The following is a 21757-nucleotide window of genomic DNA, read 5'->3' on the forward strand; positions in this document are numbered from 1 at the left end:
AATAGAGATCAATATCAGCCATACGGTGGAGACCAAAGAAATGACGGACCCAGATGCAAGCCCCATTCGGAATGATAGAAGGAATAATCGGGGAACGAGCTCCCAAGGGCTCATGATAAAGAGTGGTTTCGATAGGGATGTCGGGTCCAAAGAAGCACCTCGATTGTCAGAATATAACTTCAACATAGATGCTTCCACCATAGTATCGGCCATTGGACGTATCAAATATACCAGGTGTCCTCGACCTCTACAAACCGACCCGGTCTAGAGAAATCCAAACCAAATATGCAACTATCATGGTACCCATGGCCATAAAACAGAAGATTGCTGACAATTAAGGGAAGAAGTAGCCCTATTATTCAACGAGGGGCATCTTTGGGAATTCTTAAGTGATCGGGCCAAGAACCACTTCAAAAACAGGAATTGGAACAGATAGAATGAGCAGGAAAAGCCACTGCACGTGATTCACTTGATCGTTGGAGGGGTCAATATTCCTCAAAGACCGGTATTTAAATGCACCAAAGTAAAAATCACAAGAGAAAAATGAACACGGGACTACTTACCGGAAAAGACTCTGTCTTTCAACGACGAGGATGCAGAAAAGATTGAGCAAACACATAACGACGCACTGGTAATATCTGTCTTTATGAATAAAGTCAAGTTAAACGTGTTTTGATTGATCCAGGTAGCTCGACAAACATTATTCGATCGAGGGTCGTAGAACAAGTCAACCTACAAGATCAAATTGTGCCCGCAACCCGAGTACTTAATGGCTTCAACATGGCGAGCGAAACCACCAAATGTGAGATTATTTTGCAAGTGAATGTGGTCGGGACAGTCCCGAAAACAAAGTTCCATGTAACCGAGGTTGATATGAGGTACAACGCCCTCCTCGGAAGACCTTGGATCCAACACATGAGGGAAGTACCCTCGACCCTTCACAAAGTTCTAAAGATCCAGATATCGGAGGGAGTCAATATAGTGTACGGGGAGAAAACCGCCGCCAAAGAGATGTTTGCAATAGTTGAGGTAATACCGGTATCGACACTCATCAGGAAAAGGATCGAATTCAAAGGGAAAGATGGAAGTCAAATAGCAACCATAGTCACCAGCCTCGGCCTAATCGGAGGAGTAGGGAAATTTCAAGGATGATGACTATATGATACCCCGAATCTTCATAATCCCCAACGAAACAAATCATACTGGTCGAGCATCTTCCCGATCGAAAGGTATACCTGGGCACTCGGTTAATTTCCGAGCACAGGAAAAAACTAATTTAATTCCATAAATCTAATATGGATTGTTTTGCCTGGTCCCATCTCGATATTACAGGGATCCCATCGGAGATCACTACTCATAAACTAAGCATGGACCCGAAGTTCTGCCTAGTGAAACAAAAAAGGAGGCCTCAGTCCGAGGTAAAACACGTTTTCATCAAAGATGAGGTAAACAAACTTCTCAAGATAGGATCAATTCGAGAAGTATATTATCCTGAATGGTTAGCAAATATAGTAGTAGTCCCTAAGAAGGGAAATAAACTTAGAATGTGCGTAAACTATAAGGACTTGAACAAGGTCTACCAAAAGGACCCTTTTCCTTTACCGAATACCGATCGCATAATCGATGCCACGGCCGGCCACAAGATTCCCAATTTTCTCGATGCCTACTGCAGGTACAATCAAATACAAATGAACTTGGAGAATCAGGAAAAGACTTTGTTTACCACTAAATACGGTACCTATTGTTATAACATAATATCGTTTGGACTAAAAAATGATGGTGCAACTTATCAATACCTAGTAAATCGAATGTTCGAAGAACAAATAGGAAAATCAATGGAAGTTATATTGATGACATGTTAGTTAATTCCCTATGAGCAGAGGACCGTTTGGTTCCAACTGTCTCTAAGGTTGGGGAGGATCTTAGACTCCCCCTACTCACACTCCAGAGTAGGTAGCTTACAGATATCAAAATTTGGCAATTTCAGCAGTTATAGCAGTTCAGCCTGTCATTGCTACTCATCTTAGGGAGGGACCTACAATACCATTAGAGGGGCCGAAGAGATTGGACAAGTTAACTAAGTAGATTCCTATTATCTTTCGTGGCACACCTTCTGAGGACCCACAATATATCATAGGTTGTTGCCACGAGGTACTGCGTAACATGGATATAGTGGAGTCCAATAGAGTTGACTTCGCGGTATTTCAGACGCATGACTTTGCCAAGAGGTGGTGGAAAGAGTATATTCGGAGCAGACCAGCAGGTTCACCTCCACTCATTTGGGATCAGTTTTTACAGCTATATTTTTGGAGAAGTTTATCTCCTTCACTCTAAAAGAGGACTACCGCATCTAGTTTGAGTGCCTCGAGCTGAGTACCATGACTGTTACCCAGTACGAGACTAGATTTGTGAGTTTATCTTGCTATGCAGTTATCTTGGCTGTCTATCACCACGAATGCAACACATGGGATGCGTACTCCGAGTCTTGGCTAGGAAGTGCCTTCACAACACGAAGGTCAACAGTCCTGTGTACTTCGCGAACGCACAGAACACATGATGCCCTAAAAATGCTAAGTCAGGATTTTATCATTCTTCACCATTTTTGAAATCTAGAGGCCGAACTAGAGAGATTTTTGAGGATATTTTAATCCCAACTTTATTGGTTAGTACCTTTTAACTAGTTTTGATGTATTTTTATAAATACTCATTGATTTTTAACCTTGACCTTAGGTGTTTTGAGTAGAATTTAGGAATTTTATAAAATTAAGATTTAGATCTCAAATTGAGGGATTTTGAAACAAATCATATAGCTGGAATCAATGGTGAAAGGGTAATTGAGTTTTGGTCCGAATCTAGAATTTTGACCAAGCGGTTCCGGGGTTGACTTTTGTTGGTTGTTTTCAATTTCATTAAAGATTGAGTCGTTTTCACTCGTGAGTAGTTTCTAAAAATTATTTTGAATTGCTTCAACTATATTTGGTTAGATTTGAATGGTTTGGAGGCTTATTATAAAGGGAAAGCTGTGATTGATTGTTGACGTGATTCTAGAAAGAGGTAAGTATCGTGGTTAATTTTGATTTGAGGGAATTAGGACTAAATGGTCTGTTTCCTACTTGATTTATTTGTGGGGACGCTGTATATGTAAGGTGACAGGTGTATATACGTAGTCATGTGTTATGCATGCGGGTTGGAAAATTTATTTGTTACTTTTAATTATTTTATGCCTTCATTTAATTGTTAATGCTTTAATTGTTACTTTTCCTTGTTAAATTCGTTCTCTTGTTTGTTACATATCTTAAATTGCTATTTGTTTTCATGTATCCGTGCCTTAATTTATTTATTGTCTTTACTTGCTTTATGACTTTGTGTGCTATTAAATAGCCACTTTTATCTATTTTATGCCTTTAATTGTATAATTTCCTTACTGCGTTTTATTGTGAGGTACGCAGTAATTGGTTGTAGTTTGTACATTTATTTTATATTATATGGGATTGGATTCCACGCTACAATAGATATTGCTATTTGTGTGTGGGATCAGAATGGATATCGGTATTGTGGTGTTGTATCGGGTTGCACGCCGCAATGGATATTGGTATTACTGTTTGGGATCGGGTGCACGCCACAACGGTAGTTGTACATATATTTGTGATCAGGTTGCGCACCACAACAGAGAAACATATTGCTTGTTTTTTTAACTGTTGGTTCAGTGTTTATGTTGTTTGAGAAGTTGAGCATAACTGTTATTCTGGGGCCCTTTGTTGTGTATTTAATGTTTCATCGCACAGGTTTATAGTAAGTGCCTTGTTATAACCTCGTCACTACTTCGTCGAGGTTAGACTCGACACTTACGGAGTACATGAGGTCGGTTGTACTCGTACTATACTTCTGCACCTCTTGTGCAGATTCTATTATTGGTTTCAACAGCGGTTAGTGGAGGCTCGCCCGGACCTTCTTACGCGGAGACTTGAGGCAGAGCTGCACAGCGTTCGCATACCCTGAAGTCCCTTCTTATTTCTTGCCCTGATATTTCATTCAAACAATTGTACTTTATTTCAGACCTTGATTGTAGTATTTCTTTATTTGACTAGACAGCGCATTGGGAATATTATATCTATTTTGAAGTGATACCATTTTTATCTCTTATTTAATTGTTTTTAAAATTAGTAAAATAAGTGTTGCGTAGCTAATGTTAGATTGCTTAGCATGTGGACGTTAGACGCCATTGTGGCCCTGTAGTTGGGATTCTGGATCGGGATAACCGCTTCACATTTTATGGCTAAGCATATACTAATTGCTTTTCAAGTTCTTATGAAGTTATTCTATGATTTGTCATCGTGATAAAGTAATTAACTCAGATATATATAACTTATACAATCTAGTACGAACTGGATTGCAACTCGGAGAATAGATTAGAACACGAAAGAAGCACGATATCCCGGAGGAATAATTGACGATGACAACAACAAAATAAACTTCAAATGGCAAGGTTACTTTCTAAAAAAAACTCAAGTATTTGTATTAAACCAAGTCTTGTCTTATCTTAGTTGTGAAACATTGATTTTTTCAAAGTCTTAGTTGTGAAACGTCAATTTTTCTTTTTGGTTGAATATTGAGTCTAACTCAACCTCAAAAGCTAGCTCATGAGGTGAGTATTGCCCAAACCATATAATGAGACAAAGTCCCCCATCCCCATCCGATATGGGAGTCTTAACACCCCTCACACGTCCAGGCCTGCCAACTAGAGCATAGACAATATACTATGGGGTCCAACATCGGTGGAACAACAACTTTAGATGGGTTCGGCTATGATACCATGATAAAAAATAAACCTTGGGCCTAATCAACGCCAAAAGTTAGATCATGAGATGATGTTTTCCCAAGCCATATAAGTTGACAAAAGTTTATACTCCCATCCGATGTGGGAGACTCAACACAATCGTTGTTCAGCATCCACTTTAAGGCTCCGACTAATTTGGCTCACGCTGAGTAAGGACATTAAAGAGGAGATCTCCCTATTAGGATTTTTTCCATTGCCAAAGCTTAAACTTAGACACTTTTTGTTACGAGTGGATGGATCCAATTCTATCCCATGACAATCCTTAGTGATTTAATTTTTAACCGAATCTTAGTTGTGAAACGCTGATGTTATTGAGCTGGTAGCCGTGAGGCATTTGTTATAAAGTTTCAACTTGGAATTTGTAAGCAACATTAGGTGGTTATCTTATTTTTGGTTAACAAGACATTATATTAAAATGCTAGTTAGATGTTTGTTGTATGGAATTATTGTGGTATACTGTCCACATTTACAAACAAAAAGTGCTCTATTGCTACATTAGTAATATTACGATCCTCTGTCTTTCTTTCAAAAATATTTCTTAGAGTGTGTGCTCATAATATTTCATTGACAAATACCGAAGGAACTATCAAAAGGTTGATTCTTGTTCCCTGCTTCCTTTGCCAGCTTGTCCGCTACCTTATTTGCCTCGCTGTAGATATGCTTTACTGGTGGATTCCTCAATGCTGCTAGTAGTGACTGCATGCATAGTCAGAGAATCATAGATCAGATGGCCTTTGTTAATGCAGTGAATTACCTCTGTTGAGTTTAAGTTAACTTCCAAGGGGAAGATACTGTTTGGTACTGTCATTTTTAGACCCTGTATAAAAGTTGTTAGCTCTAAATGGACTGTATTATTGTTAGTAATTTTTTCCATGAACCTCATTACCCAGTCCCCATTGTTGTTCCTAAATAATCCTCTCATACCTCTCATGCTTTCTTTTTGGTAGGTAGTACCATATGTGTTTAGCTTATATGAACCCTTCCTTGGTGGATGTCATTTGACTCTTATTACAAGTTCTTGGGTTTTAACTGGGCGTCCATCTGCCATATGTATGAACTCTACTACTTTGAATATAGCATTATTGTAGGGAATAGTCTGTCTCTTATTATTAAAACAGTTGCTATTCCTGGTGAGCCATATTTGCCAAAGGCATAAGGGGAGCAGTTGCCCCCATTTTAGAAGATTGTTTAAATTTTGCTGGTTTACCTTATTGAGTATGCAACCCCACCGATTTTGATCAGTCATAATATTTTGAATGCTAAGACTGATTTGACTTTGCAGGGAAAGGTTATCCCGGAAATACTTGGCATTATCACAGGTGATGAGGATGTGCTCTATAGTTTCTTCCTTATTACAGAAAAAACACATATGGCTTAAATTGATGCCCCTGGAGTGGAGATATTGGCTAGTATGAAGCCTATCATAGATCACAAGCCATAGAAAGAATTTAATTTTATTGTGGAGTTTTTGTGTCCATATCCAGGTAAATATGTCCACTGAGTTGTGCACCTGTTCAATTAGAGTGTAAGTAGATTTAGCGGAGAAAAACCCATTCCAAGTCTAGTTCCACACCATATTGTCAATTCTACCAGAGTTGGCATGGATGATAGTAGAGTAGATGGTGTTCACTATACTTCAGGTAAGCTGAAGGACAAGTTATTGAGGTCTATTGGTCATTTGTGAGGGCGAAAAATACCCTTCGATTATATTCTCCCCACCCACTGACACGGATTCTAAGGGGTTCCATGATTGGGATCCATCTACTATTATTGAGGTTGACTCTATCCTCCCTATGAACTATCCACCTAGTAGCATTACTGTATGTTGTCCACTCATTCCTTACACTCTGCCAAGTCATATAGGCTATGTGTCTAGAGGGGTGTGGTTACACACCTGGGTTGGTAGCTTAATATATTGTATGACATGGCTGGAGATGCACCATAGTGAGAATTTAACTATAGTGGTTCTCCCAGCCATGTTCAGAAAGTTGATTTTCCAACCTGCTAGGTTAGTCTACATACTATGAATGTTGAATTAAAAATCCCTATCGGCAGGCCTCTTATGAAAAATGGGACAGCTTAAGTACTTACCAAAGGATTTGCTAGCCCCGACAGTCATGTCATTGGCTAATCTATCTATTGTATCCATGTGGCAGTTAGAAGAGAAAATAACTTGGACTTAAGAGTGTTAACCCTCTGACCTGATTTACAATTGAACTCATACATCGTTTCCATTATGGTGGCACAGTTCTTAGTATTATATCTTGCAAAAGGGCTAGATCATCAGCAAAAAATAGGTGGGAGATTTTTGTTTAACCAAAAATCTGAGTCTTTGGTCAAAGCTTTAGAAATATAGAGAAATTCGGGTTACTGATAATCTAGAGACGAAAATAATAAAATACTTTTGAGAATAATAAGTAATTTTGTATTTCACTGTAATCTCAATAATATTTCTTGTCCTTACAGATGTTGAGTCCTTCTCCTTTTATAGTTGATTCTAGGAGAAGATGTAATGTCTTTGTCTTAATGAGGCAATTATGAGCAATAAATGACATTTAAAAGAAACGTTACACAATTATTTCTATTTAATTCATATTCTCTAACGTATTTGATATTTAATGTTGTATTTAGACTCTTTTACGTCATCAGATTCGTATCTTCAACTTCTTCAGATCTTTGATCTTTAAATGACTCGAATAGGTACGAGACTCGTACCTATTTTAGTAATGGTCCACACCTATGTTGCTTTCTTTTTCCCATATCTGTTGTCGCCCGTGCCTCTTGGCTATTTATTGCGTTTTGACCTTTTGACCAGTCCACGTGTCATGACACGTCATCTTCAATATTCAGACTCAGTTTTTTCCCAATACAGATAGTCCCCCCACTTTTCATTTATTTATCAATTAAATATTTGGGAAGTTGATCTTCACGAAAAAGGAATTTTCGCTGTAATTAATGCTATGTTAGTACTGACGCTTCAATTGTCTTTTCTATTTAAAGCTCTGCACACGTGTCACCTTCTGATATGTATGTAATTCTACAGCCTTTTTCCAAGGCTTCTTCATACCCTCTATTTACGAAGTGATAGTTGCCTTTATTATAGGCTTTCCATCATTACGCTTCTTTGTTTGACGGTCGCTATTATACACATATTTAACCTTTTTTCCTTTGTCTTCTTCTTCATAAACCCTTAACAGATACTTTACTCTTTACTTTTGTTCCTTTCTCCTGTAGTTCATCCTTTCTCTGCAATGGCATCTCCGAATCCTAACCCTAAGAGAATCCCAATTCTTGATAGCTTCCCCAACTCCCCTGTAAAACATAGAAGGGGTAGAGGTGGCATGCTTCGTAGCCTAGGATTCGTTTGTGGTGGTTCCTCTGGTTCCATCACTCCTTCTTCGAGTTTTAGCACTATTTCTAGAGGTTATATCACTAAGAAATCCTCTTCTAAAGGTAAAGAACTTTCTGAGCCTCTTCAAGAGCCTTTAGTTGAGGAAATAGTACCTAGTGACTTGTCCTTTGAGAATGATAGGAAATCTCTTCGTGATCAAGTTGTTAATTTAGAGAAAGCTGACACTTTTCCTTCTCTAATCACTGAAACTTTGATTTCTTTTGTTCGAAAAGATTGCAACTGGAGAAGTGATCTTCGTATAGTGATCCCTAATCCAAACCAAAGAATATCTTCCTTTAGGATTGGATTTTCTTTTGTTTATACTATCCCTGCACTTTAGGATTTAATCCTGCTATTGACCCGGTTATACTTGATTTCTGTCGCTTTTTCAAAATTTGCTTGGGACAAATTGGCCCCCTGGTATGGAGAGCAGTGGCTTGTTTGAGATATTTGTCTGTAAAAGCCAATGTTAGCTTTACCTTCCCCCACCTTATTCATCTTTACCACCCTAAATTATTCTGCCATGAGGTTTTTACTTTAACTGAAAGAAGTAAAAGGGTCTTGGTAAGCCCTGAAGATGACAAGGATCGTGGGTGGTACAGTCGTTATGTCGCTGTTCGCACAGTTGATTTGGTGGGTGAAACAAATATCCCCTTCCCTGAGAAGTGTAACTTTGCACGTAAGTTTTTTTTTACTTTCCGTACCTATCTTTAAGAATTTCAATTTCTTTTCTAATATCGTCTCTTTTTGCTTTTCTATAGCAACTATGGGAGATGTGGAACCCGTTCCTAATTTCCGTGGTTGGGTAGATTCAATCTTGAAAATCGTGCCTATGGAGGCAAGAACTTGGAAGTCCATTTCCAATTTACATGGTTGGAAAGTAAAAGCTCACGGTATACATCCCTTTATGCTTTTTTTTGTATGTTAAGTCACTTCTTGTTTCTAACTTTTTTTCATCCTTCTTTTTGTCAGGATTTGCTATTCGAGGAATGACAGCTGAAATAGCTATTACCCTTCGAGCCTCTTCTGGTACTTCACTCTCTTTGGAGAGAACTCAAGCTACGCTATCAAAGAGGAAAGTTGTAGAAGAGGATTCTGAGAATGATGAAGATGAAGACACCTCTTTAATATCTAGACCAAGAGTTAGGAGACGCATCGTTTCCGAGGATGAAGCTGAAGTTACCCCTGTCCGTGCCTCTCTTACCGAACCTGTTCGCATTCCTTCTGATGATGAAACCACTCCGAGGGACACCAATGAGTCTATTCAATGCCTCTTTGTTAGTGGTTTTGAAAGTGGAGAACTAGGTCCAGTTTTAGATGAAGTTCCTTTTTCTTCCTTTGTTCCTCCATTGGTTTCAAGTGCTTCATTGCCCATTCTATCTGTTCCTGCTCCCTTATCTATTTCTGCTCCCTTGTCTGTCTCTTCTTCCTTACCTGCTTCGAGTCCTTCGACTCCTGTTATTTTCACTTCTTCAACCGTTCCTCCCTCTAAAGCTCCCCCTCCCTCTGTTCAACATGCAGGGGAGGGTTCTATTAGCAGAAGCTTGGCTATAAGGAGCGTTACACTTGAAGTTCCTACTAATAACAGTCTTTTAAGGAAGTCTGGTGGAGCAGAAGCCTGACTTAGGCCTTTGATTGGAGATATTGAGAAGAAGAAGATGAGCAGTCACAGTTGCTTAACTCTGGTGAATGACATAGTTCATTCTACTTTGAAGGTATTTTTTTTCTACTTACTAACAAGCTTTTTTTTTATTTCTAAATTCTTACTTCTATGAGTTGTCTCTATAGGCTAACCTCATTGGTACAGAATTGATGGGAAGAATTTCCCTTCTGGAAAAGAAAACTCGTGAGTCTGAAAAGTCTATCCACGAGGTTGAGGAAATAGCCAAGAGAGCCCAGCTAGAAGCAGATAATTGGAAAGAACAGTTTGAGAATGCTCAGGGAACCATAGAAGAATTGCAAGAGAGTAGAAATCACCTGGAGCAGCAAAAGCGAAGTCTTACTTCTGAGCTAGCAGTTGCCAAAGCCTCTTCAAGTCAATTTGAAAAAGACAAGGAGCGCCTTGAATGTTGCTTTTCAGAACAATTATCAATGTCAAGTGAAGAAATCAAAGAACTTAAGGCACTTTTGGATAAGAAAGAAGAATATGCAGGAGAATTAGTGCAGAACTTGACTCAAGTTCAAGCTGATTTAAAGATCTCCTCTGACAAAGTACATGCCTTAGAAAGTTCCCATGCCTCCCTTGAAGCTTCCCTTGATTCTCATTTAGCTGAACATCAAGTGTTAAAGAATTATCTTGCTATGTCGGAAAGGGAGTATGGACTTCTTGAGGAGAAGTTTGATTTAGAGGTGAGTTGGGCTTTCTTAAACTCTCGTCGTGATGCTTTAATGGAGGCCAGTCAAGAAAACTTTGACTTAGACTCAGAGTTGGCCAAAGTTTTAGAGACCATTTAAAGAACCCAACAATCATTTGACTTTCCATCTCCGGTAATTGAAGCTCCCGTGGTTAAGGAACCTTGAATGACGAAGCCGTTGCTGTGGCAGTTGAAGTTGAAGATATTGCAATTCGAGCTTCCGAGGGTGAAATTTCTACGACTTAGTCTATGGAAGCTGAAACTTCTGTGTCTCTTGCTCCCTTCGTTGAACCTAACACTTCAAGCCCAGCTGAAACCGCTCCTATTGTTGCTTCTTCAGAAGTTGTCACCGTGCTTGTGGCTATTTCTGGAAGTGAAATTAATATTGTAACTTCTGATGTGCCAACCCCTTCAGTGACTAGTTAAATTTCCAGACTTTGTTTTTACTTTCTTTGTTGAATGATGGTTTTATCCCTTAGTTTTTTTTGTTTTTTTAAAGGATTTTTTGGTGAAAGTCCCCAGTTATCCTAATGGGGCACATGTATAAACTTTTTGTTGACTAAGTTCTTACTTAGTCTTTTTAATTATATCAAGAAGTTTGTTAGTACTTCAATGTGCTCTATTCTTGCCTTTTCCTTATATACTTAGGACTAATAGAATAGTTTAGCATTTTTATCCTTTGAAAATGCTTTATGATTCTCCTCATGACTTGTTAACATAAGGTTTATAAAAGAGGACCCTTTTATATATCAACACTTAATGAAGAAGACATCTCAACTTCATAATGGTGTTATAATACGATGAAAGAAATAGGAACACACATGTTTTGCTTGAAACAACTTTGACAAGTTTTTATTTGTGAACTTGGACAAGCTTTTGAATATTACATGTATTGAGATACATCTATAACTTTCTCGTAACTGTTATTTTTTTTTGCAACAGATTTTTATAAAGTAAATACTATTCAACAAGGTTTTTCCTTATAACCTGTTTCAATACATAGTTATGACCCTATCTTAATGTATCAGGAAGGGCTTGAGAGGCGATTCCGTTGTTCTCATAGGAAAGAACACTATGTTGAATGTTTTGCATCTTCCTTTGTTTTGATAGGAAAGAACACAATAATGAATGCCGAGGTTCAGTAACTTCTGCTCGATACTTGTTTCAATTTACGTCTCCGTCTTACCGCACGTATTTGTGTACAATATGCAGTCCCCCAAGTGTTTGAGCGCTGAAGTATGAAGCCTTGAGCACTTGTTTGTTTCTCACAATTTGGTCCTTTTTCCTGAAAACAGAAAAATATACGGGACTCGGAGGTGCGATTAAAAATGAAGACTGCCTAACCCGTGTGTATTTCCATCAGATTAATTTGTAACCCTGGGCTGGGAATTTTAGAATATTCCATTTTTCCGTGCAGGTCATGACTCATCATTTGGCACGAGTTAGGGTTTTTGCCTAGCATCTAAAATTGTTAGTAAAATTTTAACAATTAAAAGAAAATTTTTAATACAACGATACCTGTTCGTAGGTACTTTCTCAGAAATAATATCGCTTTAGGTGGACAACATTCCCATGAGAGGGTAGAACCTTTCCATCCATTGTCTCCAACTCGTATGCTCCTTTTTCCGCAATGTCACGAACTATGTAGGGTCCTTCCCATGTTGGACTTAGCTTTCCTGTATTAGCAGTTTTTGTAGATTGGAACACCTTTTTAAGCACGAAGTCCCCAATTTTAAAGAATCTGAGGCGTGCTTTCCTGTTATAATACCATTCAATTACTTGCTTTTGTGCTGCCATCCTTATTAGTGCAGCTTCTCTTCTTCCTTCGAGCAAATCAAGATTCACCCGCATCTCTTCATCATTTGATTCCTCCGTTGCTTGACCGTACTGTGTGCTCGGTTCTCCTATTTCAACTGGAATTAAAGCCTCCGCACCATAAACCATTGAAAAGGGTGTTTCTCCCATGCTTGTTTTTGTCGTTGTACGATAAGCCCATAATACTCCAGGTAATACCTCAGGCCAATTACCTTTTGAATCCTATAACCTTTTCTTCTAATTGTTGATAATGACCTTGTTTGTGGATTCCGCTTGTCCATTGCCCACTGGATGGTATGGTGTAGATGTTATCCTTTTAATTTGCCAACTTTGACAAAATTCAGTAATTTGAGTTCCTATGAATTGCGGACCGTTGTCACACACGATTTCCTTTGGTGCTCCAAAACGGCATATTATATTTTTCCAAATAAAGTCTTTAACTTCCTTCTCTCGTACCTGTTTAAATGCTCTTGCTTCTACCCATTTAGTAAAATAATCTGTAAGTACAAGTAGAAATTTCACCTGACCTTTTGCTTATGGCAATGGTCCTACGATATCCATTCCATATTTCATAAAGGGCCACGGGGCTATAACAGGGTGCAGTAGCTCAGCTGGTCTATGCATACTATTGCCGTATCTTTGACATTTATCACACTTGGACACGAAACCGTTTGCTTTTTCTTCCATTTTAGGCCAATAATACCCTGCTCGAATCAGCGTTTTTACCAGCGACCTTCTTCCTGCGTGATTTCCACAATGTCCTTCATGTACTTCTCTCATCACATATTATGTTTGGGAAGGTCTGAGACACCTTGCTAATGGCCCACCGAACATCTTTCGATAAAGATTCCCTTGATGTAAACAGTAACGAGCAGCTTTTTTGCGAAGTGCATAAGCTTTTCTTTTGTCAGCAGGCACGATTTCACGTTGTAGAAAAGCAATAATTTAGTTTCTCCAATCCCATGTTAAATGATAAAAAATTACCTCGTTCTTATCAGGTTCGAGAACGGAATGAAATAAATGTACGACTGTAGCATTTGTGTCGTTTGCTACGTCTGCTGCAGATGCGAGATTAGCTAAAACATCTTTGACATTTATCACACTTGGACACGAAACCGTTTGCTTTTTCTTCCATTTTAGGCCAATAATACCCTGCTCGAATCAGCGTTTTTACCAGCGACCTTCTTCCTGCGTGATTTCCACAATGTCCTTCATGTACTTCTCTCATCACATATTATGTTTGGGAAGGTCTGAGACACCTTGCTAATGGCCCACCGAACATCTTTCGATAAAGATTCCCTTGTTGTAAACAGTAACGAGCAGCTTTTTTGCGAAGTGCATAAGCTTTTCTTTTGTCAGCAGGCACGGTTTCACGTTGTAGAAAAGCAATAATTTAGTTTCTCCAATCCCATGTTAAATGACAAAAATTTACCTCGTTCTTATCAGGTTCGAGAACGGAATGAAATAAATGTACGACTGTAGCATTTGTGTCGTTTGCTACGTCTGCTGCAGATGCGAGATTAGCTAAAACATCTTCGACATTTATCACACTTGGACACGAAACCGTTTGCTTTTTCTTCCATTTTAGGCCAATAATACCCTGCTCGAATCAGCGTTTTTACCAGCGACCTTCTTCCTGCGTGATTTCCACAATGTCCTTCATGTACTTCTCTCATTACATATTATGTTTGGGAAGGTCTGAGACACCTTGCTAATGGCCCACCGAACATCTTTCGATAAAGATTCCCTTGTTGTAAACAGTAACGAGCAGCTTTTTTGCAAAGTGCATAAGCTTTTCTTTTGTCAGCAGGCACGGTTTCACGTTGTAGAAAAGCAATAATTTAGTTTCTCCAATCCCATGTTAAATGATTAAAATTTACCTCGTTCTTATCAGGTTCGAGAACGGAATGAAATAAATGTACGACTGTAGCATTTGTGTCGTTTGCTACGTCTGCTGCAGATGCGAGATTAGCTAAAACATCTTCCTCCACATTCTCATCTCTTGGGATCTGCATTACTTTCCAAGTTTGGAATTGCTTTATTAGTTATCGTACCTTTTCGAGATATTCTTGTATTCGTGTCTCCATGGCTGTATAAGTCCCCAGCATTTGATTGACCACGAGTTGAGAATCACTCTTGATTATATTCTGTGTTATGCCGAGTACTCGTGCCAATTCTAGACCTGCAATTACAGCCTCATACTCTGCTTCATTGTTAGTTATAGAATGACATTTTATAGCATGTCTAATAGTCTCACCCGCAGGTGGTATGAGGACTATCCCTAGGCCTGCTCCTTTTATATTAGACGAACCTTCAGTGAATAAAATCCAAGTTCCCAGGTTTGCACCATTAAAAACTAGTAATTCTTTTTCTGCTTCTAAATACATCCCTTGGCTAAAATCAGCTACGAAATCGGCTAATACTTGAGATTTTATTACAGTCCTAGGTTGATAAATGATTTAGTATTCACTTAATTCTATAGCCCATTTTGCTAACCTCCCTGACAATTCATGTTTATGCAAAATGTTTCGTAATGGAAAAGCAGTAACTACAACAATGGGATGACATTGAAAATAAGGTCTTAATTTTCTAGATGCCATGATCAAACCTAATGCTAACTTTTCTAGTTGTGGATATCGTGTTTCCGCATCTAATAAAGACTTGCTTACATAATAGATAGGAGATTGTTTACCTTGGTCCTCACGGACTAAAACAGCACTTACCGCGACTTCTGACACGGCCAAATAGATGAGTAGCTTTTCTCCTTCTTTTGGTTTTTCCAATAGTGGTGGATTTGACAAGTAAGCATTTAAATTTCTAAGGGCTTGTTGGCAATCTTCGTTCCATTCAAAATGATCTTGCTTTTTTAGTGTGGAGAAAAATTTAAAGCATTTTTCTGAAGATTTGGGAATAAATCTCCCCAAGGCCGCAATTCTTCCCGTTAGCCTTTGGACTTCTTTTTTACTCATAAGGATATCAAGGATCTCCTCTATTGCTTTGATCTGAGAAGGATTTACCTCAATACCACGGTTAGAAACGAGAAACCCCAAAAGTTTGCCTGAGGCAACCCCAAATACACATTTCTCTGGATTGAGTTTCATATTAAATTTTCGTAAAATTTCAAATGTAACAGATAAATGAGAAATATGATCATGAGAATGTTGGGTTTTGACGAGCATATCGTCTATATTTACCTCCATGGTTTTTCCTAAATGTTCTTGGAACATTTTGGTGACCAACCTTTGATAGGTTGCTCCAGCATTTTTGAGGCCAAAGGGCATTACTTTATAATAGTAAGTCCCCCTGTCTGTGATGAAAGAAGTTTTTTCTTCATTACTGGGGTCCATTTTAATTTGGTTGTACCCCGAATATGCATCTAAAAAACTCAAAAGTTCATGTCCTGTAGTTGCATCAATTAACTGATCTATATGCGGTAGAGGGAAAGAATCTTTTGGGCAAGCTTTGTTAAGATCTGTATAATCCACGCAAACCCGCCACTTACCGTTTTTCTTAGGTACAACAACTGTGTTTGCTAACCAATTAGGATACTTTTCCTCGCGTATTGGCCCAATTTTTAATAGCCTTTGGACCTCATCTTGAATCACCTAATTTTTGAAAGCTCCTTGCTTTCTTTTCTTTTGCTTTACTGGTGTAAAGGATGGGTCTTCATTTAGTTTGTGAGTTACCACATCCGGTGGTATCCCTGTCATATCAGCATGGGACCAAGCAAAACAGTCCACGTTAGCTTTTAAAAATTCAATCAACATACCTCGCATGTCTGAGCTTAAATTGGCTCCAACATAAACCTTCCGTTCAGGCCATTGCTCAAATAATATCACAGCCTAAAACTCTTCAATTGTTGTTTTGATATCTTCATTCTCTTTAGGTTCCTGGATTGTATCAGGTCTCGAGTCTAAATTTGTCTTTTCTTGTTCGATTGAGGTTTAATCCTTGATACCTTCAATTGTTTTCTGTAATTGCTATTTTTCTTTATTTACGGTGCTTGTATTTGTTACAGCATTGATACTTCTGGCTGTCTGCTGATCCCCACGAATTTGGCAAATTCCCCACGGTGATGGGAATTTAATAACTTGATGTAGAGTTGATGGAACAACATCCATATCATGAATCCAAGGTCTCCCCACGATCATATTGTAAGTCATTTCCATATCTACTACCTGAAATTTAGTTTCTTTAACAACACCTGCAACAAAAGTTGTTAGAATTACATCTCCTTTTGTTACCACGCTTGAATTGTCGAACCCGGATAGGGTATGCGCCTTAGGTATCATTTTGTCTTCAGCTTGCATTTCACGTAATACCCTTAATAGTACAATATTCACGGAACTTCCTGGATCAATAAAAACTCGTTTTACATTAGTATCATATACAAGTAAAGATATTACCAGTGCGTCGTTATGTGGGGTCATTATTCCTTCGGTATCTGCATCATCGAAAGAAATACTTTCGTTTTCTAAAACCTGCCTTACCCGCTTCCCGTGTGTTATCGTTACTTTAGAAACCTTGTTGGAAGCCGTATAAGTTACACCATGAATATCTTCACCCCTACTTATAACATTCACGATTCTCTTGGGTGAAGGGGGTTTTGGTGGCTCTTGCCTATTTTTCATATAGGCTTGCTTACCTTTCTCACTAAATAACTCAGTGAGATACCCTTGTTTCAATAGATGATCCACTTCACTTTGTAAGAATCTACATTCTGAAGTTTTATGCCCGTGATCATTGTGGAATTCGCACCAATGGTCTGGATTGCATCTATTTGGATTTGACCGCATCTCTTTTGGCCATTGTACCTTATCTCCCATGCTCCTCAAAACAACTACGAGCTCGGAGGTAGTGACATTAAAGTTATATCCACCGAACCTTGCCTTTAAACTACTGTCATTATCTCGTGACTCTTGTCTGTTTCGATCATTTCTAAACCTTGATGAAGTACCAGATTCCCTGTTCCTCGATTTTTGATCATATCGTTGAATATCCTGCTTTGATCGTGAGTCTTTCCCTGCAGGTCCCATATATAGATCGTACCTGTTTTTACCTGATCTTTTTTCGGTTTCTGATCTCCTGGAATTGCTCTTCTGTTCATGACGAAACTGAGGTACGGTATATTCCTCAATTCGCAACTTCGTACTATACCTGTTATAAACGTCATTCTACGTGGTTGCAGGAAACTCTCGAAGGCTTTCTTTAAGTCTTCTCGTGGCTTCTGAGCTTTTGTCATTTAAGTTGCTTGCAAAAGCTATTGCAGCCCAGTTATCAGGTACACGAGGTAAAGTCATTCTTTCACGTTGGAATCTATCAACAAAATCCCTGAGCAACTCGGAATTCCCTTGCTTGATTTTGAAAATATCCTCCATTCTTTTCTCAACTTTTTGAGCTCCCGAGTGTGCTTTAATAAAAGAATTTGCAAGCTCAGCAAAAGAATTAATATAATTTTCTGGTAAAAGAGAATACCGGGTTAATGCACCCTTAGTGAGTGTTTCTCCAAATTTCTTGACCAGTACTGATTCAATTTCTTGTTTGGTCAAGTCATTGCCTTTCACGCCTGTTGTAAATGCAGTTACGTGATCACGTGGGTCTGTTGTGCCATCATATTTCGAGATGTCTGGCATTTTGAACTTTTTAGGGATTGGAAGGGGAGCAGCACTTGGTTTCCAAGGTTGTTTTGAGTATTTATCCACATCCACTCTTTTAATTACAGGGGGAACTCCAGGGATTTGCTCGATGTGCTCATTTTATTCCTTAAGCTGTTTCTGCAAAGTTAATACTAAATTTTGCAAATGAGAATTATTTGAATTACCTGGTTCGCCTTCCTGTGGTTCACTGGGGGTTCCTCCATTTCCAGAATTAACAAGGCCAGAACGAGGATTCTCCAATGTATTATTATTAGGTGTAGGTGTGGGTGGTGCAACAGGTAATCGACTAACTAGAGCCTGAAGAGCTTTGTTAACTCGTGCATCAATTACTTTTTGTAAAGCTTCATCCACCCCTTCAAAATGTTCAGATTTCTCTTGTTGATCAGCACAAGATTCAGGAGCGGGAGTGCCTTCACGAGATTGACGTGGTGAATTTTAAGGGGAGGGAACCACGTCGATGTTCTGTAAATCTCCTTGATTTTGATGGATTTGATTTTCACGGTTTCCTAAGGTGTTTTCACTGTTATTGTTATTTGACATGATGATAACAACGACTGGAATGTAGCTTAAAAGAGAAGATTATCAGATTCCCGGTAACGGAACCAATTTGTTTAACCAAAAATCTGAGTCTTTGGTCAAAGCTTTAGAAATATAAAGAAATTTGGGTTACTGATAATCTAGAGACGAAAATAATAAAAGACTTTTGAGAATAATAAGTAATTTTGTATTTCAGTGTAATCTCAATAATATTTCTTGTCCTTACAGATGTTGAGTCCTTCCCCTTTTATAGTTGATTCTAGGAGAAGATGTAATGCCTTTGTCTTAATGAGGCAGTTATAAGAAATAAATGACATTTAAAATAAACGTTACACAATTATTTCTATTTAATTCAGATTCTCTTATGTATTTGATATCTAATGCTGTATTTAGACTCTTTTACGTCATCAGATTCGTATCTTTAACTTCTTCCGATCTTTGATCTTTAAATGACTCGAATAGGTACGAGACTCGTACCTATTTTAGTAATGATCCACACCTATGTTGCTTTCTTTTCCCCATATCTGTTGTCGCCCGTGCCTCTTAGCTATTTATTGCGTTTTGACCTTTTGACCAGTCCACGTGTCATCACACGTCATCTTCAATATTCAAACTTAATTTTTTCCCAATACAATTTTGGGCCCTATATTACTGATTTTAGTAGGGAACCAATTACCAGTCTGGACTTGAGCCTCAATGCTCCTAGAGAGCATTTCCATGCAAATGATTAAGATGTAGGGAAATATAGGGTCTCCCCGCCTAATGCCCATGCTAGGGTAGAAAAACTCAATCTTTCCCCCATTAATCAAGACAGAGATAGAGCTGGTGGTTATATATGAAAGAATCAACTTGGTAATGTTATTAGAGAAACCAAAGGATACCACTGTATCCCTAATGAAAGACCATTTCAATATGGGAAAAGCCATTTCCACATCAATTTTGAGGATTATGTTGGCATTTTTTCCTTTCATTTTTTTTTGAAACGGCTGATGTATTCCTGCACTATGATGGCATTGTCACCAGCCCTTCTATTAGACAGAAAGCTAGCTTAGCTTGGGCCAATAATAGATGGCAGGACCAAGTTTGATTTTATTGACAATGATTTTGGTAATCAACTTGTACATTATATTGCAGAGGCCTATTGATCTAAAGTTCTTTAGTATGGTAGCATTTGCACATTTTAGGTAGTTACCACGCATAGTTCGGGCGAGTTCGCTCGAATCATCCAGATTCCCATGTCTTAATTGATATGCTCGAAAGTCTTGAGAAACAAGTGAAGAAAGTTAATACTAGTAGAAATGGTAAATGGCAGGTTAAATCAACAAATGAAAAATTTCACTAAAGTATGTTTGCTTAGGTCAGTATGATTTGGACCAATTACACATTTATGGGTTAAATTTAGCATATTGTTATGATAAATATCACATTATGGTGGATGTCTACTCTTCTTCCATGATTTTCATCTCAAATGCTTAATGACATATTCAATGACATATTTTGTATGTTCAATGACATATTCCATGACATATTTTCTTCACTTTTTATGCCTATATAAAGGCCTTGTAATAGATAGGAAAATACACACAATTGAAGAAGAAAATTTCTTCCTTTTCTCTATCTTTATTTTTGTTCATGTTTTACTAAATTGCTTTTATTTCTTGTTCATGTTTTACTAAATTTCTTGTATTTTATAACACATTATCAGCACAAAGTCTCTAACCTCAAGGTTGAACTCCACTTCTTACGAGGTATATCTCTTTGATTTACTGTCAAAATTATCAAGCCAAATAATTTTTTTTTTCAAGATATACATATGAGTATATTCCACCAAATGAATACTGGTTCCTTTATTTATTTATTTTTTCTTGTGATGTTTCATCATAATATAAACTTGAACATCATTTTTTTTATTCATGAATATAGTACTGACAAAGATCGATGAACAAAAGTGTAAATCTTTTGGAAAATAGAAATAATCCTTCTAACACAATGGAAAACAGAAATAATCATGAATCTCATGACGTTATAGTAAATATTCCAAGTAATAATCTCATAGCTAAGAGGAGCTAACAAAATTTCATTATCCAGTACATTGGGAACAATAGACGTATAGACGAATATACCATTATCATTCATTATGGATTGGTTTTTCACCTAAATATCATACAGAATCAGAAAAGTTTAGTGTAATCGTTTCTTTACGCTATTATCCTAATAATTTCTAATTATTTATCTTCTTTCATAGTTTTCACTATGTCGAACTTGTCAAAGCTTGAGTTTGTGGCACTTGATATTTCTGAAAAGAACTATCTATCATGGATTCTTGATGCTGAGATTCACTTAGCTGCTAAAGGCCTTGGCAACACCATTACTCATGGTAAGGAGGCATCAAGCCAGGACAAACCGAAGGCCATGATTTTCCTTCGTCATCATTTGGATGAAGGTTTGAAAATTGAATATTTAACAGTGAAAGATCCACTAGAATTGTGGATTGGCCTGAAGGAAAGGTATGATCACCTTAAGGATACGGTATTGCCAAAGGCTCGATATGAGTGGATGCACTTACGGTTGCAAGATTTTAAGACCGTAAGTGAGTATAACTCTGCTGTATTTAGAATAACTTCCCAATTGAAATTATGTGGGGAAGTTATGAATGATGAGGATTTACTGGAAAAGACTCTTACAACTTTTCATGCCTCAAATATGGTATTACAGTAGCAATACCGTTAAAAGGGATTTAAAAAGTATTCTGAATTGATCTCATGCCTTCTGGTGATTGAGAAACATAATACCCTTTTGCTGAAAAATCATGAAGCCCGTCCCACAGTGTCACGACCCAAACTGGAGGGCCATGACTAGCACCCGACCATACTAGCCGAGCACCAACGTACATTTCATATAACCTTCATTATTATCTTTTAGGGCTGACGAGATTAATATAAATGGTAGACCTGGATCATGGACAACCAGCCATAAAATATGATGGCATGAACATAAATAGTAGGGGATGACCAGACAATCAAGAAACTACATATAAGGTATGAGCTACCACGCTACCATGAAAGACTATATAACAAAAACCAGCCGACAAGGCATACCAAACTATACATGAGTTGACACTTGTCTATGAGCCTCTAAATGAACATAAGTGCTGCAACATAGCCGG

General features: G+C 38.0%; 1 protein-coding gene across 1 annotated transcript; it reads left to right on the forward strand.

Annotated features, from left to right (window-relative positions):
• The first annotated feature begins 20844 nt into the window (after positions 1 to 20844).
• On the forward strand, positions 20845 to 21309 carry LOC107778241 (uncharacterized). Its single transcript, XM_016598450.2, has one exon. The coding sequence runs from the start codon at positions 20845 to 20847 to the stop codon at positions 21307 to 21309; it is 465 nt and encodes a 154-aa protein (XP_016453936.2).
• The last annotated feature ends 448 nt before the right edge of the window (positions 21310 to 21757 follow it).

Source organism: Nicotiana tabacum, chromosome 3 (assembly GCF_000715075.1).
Source record: "Nicotiana tabacum cultivar K326 chromosome 3, ASM71507v2, whole genome shotgun sequence".
Lineage (NCBI taxonomy): Eukaryota > Viridiplantae > Streptophyta > Magnoliopsida > Solanales > Solanaceae > Nicotiana > Nicotiana tabacum.